Consider the following 4,592-nt stretch of genomic DNA (forward strand, 5'->3'; position numbering starts at 1 on the left):
ATTATGCAACACTGCTTCAAGTTAACCACAACTAAAACCATTCTGACTTCCTTCTTTATCTCAGTCCCCATAGTTAGTCACTCAACAAAATTCAATGAATAAACCTCCCAAAACCTAGAATTCTAGAATGTTTCCTGGTGTTGACTCCTAGACACCCAAGTTAGAAACTTTACCTTTACCCCAACTTTTTCCCCCCCTTAGAAAACACACAAAAGGTTATCTACATTCTCCAAAACAATTTGACATTTCCTTAGCTCTATACTGATGCATGGAGTCCTGGTGTGGCACTGTGGGCTAATGTGCTGGGTCGCAAAATTGGTTTGAACCACAGGGTCGGTGGTTCAGGTTCACCAGATGCTCCTCAGAAACCCTATACAGGCTCGCTGTGAGTCGGAACCAACTCGACGGCACTTAACAACAACAACAACAACATATATCTACTTAAAAAAAAAAGATCACCCATGAATTAAAGTGAGGTGCTACTGCTATTGTTAATAGAATTTCATTTTTGACTTTTCTCGGTAATGAAAACACGCATTTTTGGTTTGAAAAGAATGTATTGATTTGTTTTCTCTTTTGACTTATTGAACAATCCAAAATGTACCTTATTCTTGTGTTAGTGAAATGTGTTTTAAATATAAAGTTGACAACTCTTAACAAGAAAAAAACAAAACAAAACACACACAGTGCGGGGAGAAAACAAAGTCCACACTGAATAGTTTTCATCTTGTCTAGATGGGTCTGGTAAAAAGAGAAGGGGATTAGATTAAGATTCAATAGCAAGTAACTGTTATCATGGCTAACTGCGACTGTCACAATTGTAAAGGTATAAGTTTTGTTAACAAAAACAGGGGAGTAGTTAATTTTACAGTCCAGAAACAGAGGACCCTAGGACCATCAAGGGAGAAGAGCACAAGCAGAATGCAGGACCCTATCCAGAGAAGCAGCGACACCAGAGATGAAGGCAGAGATGGGGACATGGAGAGAGGGAGCAGCTGAGGACTCTGGACTCATGGAAAGAGAGGGACTGGGTACTGGCGGTCAGGAGGCTGACTTGCAGAATGTGCCCCTTGGTGGTGTAAATTATTATAAATGCCTGAGTGTTTTTTTGTTGTTGTTTTTTAAAGAGCTAAAACGAATAGAGAAAAATACTGTTAACTGATGGTACATGAAGGGGATTATAATCATTGTAATGAAACAAAGTATATGATTTGTTGAATGTAAAACTGATGATCTGCCCTGTAAATTTCACTCAATTCACAATAAAAACTTTAAAAAAAAATAAAAATGTATTTTCCATGGTGGGGAAAAAAAATTGGGGGTGGCAATATACACAATAAAACTTACATTCATTCACCAAAAACCTATTACAGTGATCTTCCCTCCTCCCCCCCCCCCACTTTCTCTGGTCCGCAAACAAGCTTGGGATACCACACAAAGCAACAATTTGTCTTATTTTAGAGATGCGGATCCCAAAAGTCAGAAAGCCATGAATGAGTATTCATGACTCTCCTTTTCACCGATAATTTTCAATATTACTTTAGAATCAGAGTCCTGGTGTGGCGCTGTTGGAGGAGCATCCGACTGCTAACCACAAGGTTGACAGTTCAAACTCACCAGTCGTTCCCTGGAAACCCTATATGGGTTAACAACAATAAAGTCGATTCCATCCCATAACGTCAATCTATAGGGTTTCCAACAGCTGGTGAACTTGAATAATCGATCTTGTGGTTCAAATCGACTTTGCAATCCAGCGCATTAACCCACAGCGTCACACCAGGACTCTAACTTAACAGCAGCAACGTTAGCATCCGAGGAATAACCCTTTCTCAATAGCGACCTGGTGCTGACTCTGCTTTGCCCTTTCCGACTCTCAGAATGTATCCGAGGCCAGGTCGTCAGTACCCGTTGACTTACCTCTTAAAAATTTCTCAGCAGTTAACTCAACTATGAGGACCCAGATTTAGTTTTCTTTTCAAGCTGAAAATGTTGTTTAAAAAAAAAAAATGACAACGTGCGCGCCCCTAACACAGTTACGTGCCCACAGTAATTGGTAGCAAGGTGTTCCCCCAGGGAAATATAGTTTCCGAGAGGCTCAGAACGTTCCTATCCCGGTCGTATTTCAGAACAGGACTCAATTCTGACTGACGGAAGTGCGCTCTTCCCGGAAGTGACGCACTCTTTGTCCGCGGAATGGGAAGTCACGGAAGAGCTGTGGTTTTTGCGTGTAGAGGTCCGCGAGGTGGAGCCATACGAATGAAAAAGCTGCTTGTAGCCGTCACGGGCCTGCGTTCCTGAGTGTCTCCTGGCTATGGGCCCACGAAGCCGCGAGCGTCGAGCGGGAGCAGTGCAGAACACCAACGACAGCAGTGCCCTCAGCAAAAGTTCCCTAGCCGCGCGCGGGTACGTCCACGACACTTTTGCTGCGTTGCTAGTTCCCCGTACCGTCCGCCGAACGCCGCTCATCCACCGCGGGTACTATGTTCGCGCACGCGCTGTGAGGCACTGTGTGTGCGCCTTCTTGGAGCAGGCGTGCGCGGTAGCCGAGGCGCTGCCGGCTCAGATAGTGTCCTTAGGCGCAGGCTCCGACTCGCTGTATTTTTGCCTCAAAACTGCAGGTCATCTAGTCCGGGCTGCAGTTTGGGAGGTGGATTTCCCCGAAGTAGCTCGGCGCAAAGCAGAAAGGATTCGAGATACGCCAGAATTGTGCGCGTTAACCGGCCCTTTCCAGAAGGAGGTCCCTGCATCAACGCTGCTCTTTGAGAGTTTGGACTACCGCATCCTGGGCATAGACCTGCGGCAGCTCCAACGACTGGAGGAGGCCCTGGCTGCTGCGGGCCTCGACACGGCCGCACCCACCTTATTCCTAGCAGAGGCCGTGCTAACCTATCTCAAGCCCGAGAGCGCAGCAGCCCTCATCACTTGGGCAGCCCGGCGTTTTCCTGATGCCCTTTTCGTGATCTACGAGCAGATGAAGCCATGTGACGCCTTTGGCCAGTTCATGCAGCAACATTTTCAGCAGCTGAATTCTCCATTGCAGGGCCTGGACAGCTTTCCCAACGTGGAAGCTCAGCGGTGCCGCTTCCTTCAAGCTGGCTGGACAGCTTGCACTGCCATGGACATGAATGAATTCTACCATCGCTTTCTCCCCAAAGAAGAACGCCAGCGGATAGAAAATCTTGAACCCTTTGATGAATTTGAGGAGTGGCATCTGAAGTGTGCCCACTATTTCATTCTGGCTGCGTCTAAGGGAGAAACCCTCGCCCAAACTCTGGTGTTTCCACCCACAGAGGCGTTTCCTTGGGTAGATCCTGTTTCCCCTTCAGGGGTCTTCCCTGCCAGTGTAACCATGAGTGACAGCCAAGGGCCTAACCTTAAGAGATATGGCCATGCCTCTACCCTCTTGAGCCCTGGCATTATTCTCAGTGTAGGCGGCTTTGGAGAGCAAGAGAGGAAGCACTGCCGAGTAAGCAAGTTTCACTTACTCTTAAGAGATGGTGACTTTGGGTGGAAAGGCAGCCAAATAAGCAATTGGGGGACTGGACCTAAGTGGGATGGACGCCTTTATCACACTGTGACAAGACTTTCAGACACACAGGCTCTGGTTCTGGGAGGGAGACTGTCTCCAGTGACTCCAGCTTTGGGAATTCTCCAACTGTGTTTTTGTAAGAGAGAAGATAGTAGCACTGAGGACCTGAAAGTGACAGTAACAAAGACTGGCTCAGAAGATTCCACTTTGTCACGTTGGCGACATTCAACAACAGAAGTGACATATCAGAATCAGAAATATTTGTTTGTATATGGAGGTCGCAGTGTGATGGAACCTGTACTAAGTGACTGGCATTTCCTACATGTGAGGACAATGGCTTGGGTCAGGATCTCAGTGGAAGGGAATACACCTGAAGCTCGTCATTCCCACAGTGCCTGCGGCTGGCAAGGGGGTGCCCTTTTTGCTGGAGGTCTGGGGACTTCTGAAGAGCCATTGAGCTCTGTACTCTTTCTGAAACCAGTATCTTGTGGATTCCTTTGGGAATCAATGGACATCCAGCCTCCTATTACCCCAAGGTACTCTCACACAGCTCATGTTTTCAATGGGAAGCTTCTACTGGTTGGAGGGGTATGGATTCATTCTTCATCAGTTCCTGGAGTAACTGTTGTTGATCTGAATATAGGACTGAGCTCTGAGTATGAGATTGACACAACTTGTGTGCCACGGCCATTAATGCTTCATAACCATAGCAGCATCCTCCTTCCTGAAGAGAAACAACTCCTGCTCCTTGGAGGTGGTGGAAATTGCTTTTCCTTTGGTACATACTTCAACCCCTACACATTGACATTAGACCTTTCTTCCTTAAGTACTGAGCAGTAAGCACTAGATCCTTGATATATTCAGAACCCATTAAAGACAATAAAGGTTTTCATAAATAGCATTTGACCCAGCCTGTAGATATTACCCTGTTTTCCTTTAGCTTACTACTCATTTTAAAACATATATCAATAGTCAACAGTTAAAAAAAAGGAAAGAAAGACAGTGGCCATATAGCCCTAGAGTAGGAATTGGTCATATAATCCTAGAGTAGTAGACTTGGATT

At 46.0% G+C, this 4,592-nt stretch overlaps 1 protein-coding gene across 1 annotated transcript; it reads left to right on the plus strand.

Annotated features, from left to right (window-relative positions):
* The first annotated feature begins 2,311 nt into the window (after positions 1–2,311).
* Positions 2,312–4,369, plus strand: LCMT2 (leucine carboxyl methyltransferase 2). Its single transcript, XM_006831884.1, has one exon. The coding sequence runs from the start codon at positions 2,312–2,314 to the stop codon at positions 4,367–4,369; it is 2,058 nt and encodes a 685-aa protein (XP_006831947.1).
* The last annotated feature ends 223 nt before the right edge of the window (positions 4,370–4,592 follow it).

Source organism: Chrysochloris asiatica, unplaced genomic scaffold (assembly GCF_000296735.1).
Source record: "Chrysochloris asiatica unplaced genomic scaffold, ChrAsi1.0 scaffold00004, whole genome shotgun sequence".
Lineage (NCBI taxonomy): Eukaryota > Metazoa > Chordata > Mammalia > Afrosoricida > Chrysochloridae > Chrysochloris > Chrysochloris asiatica.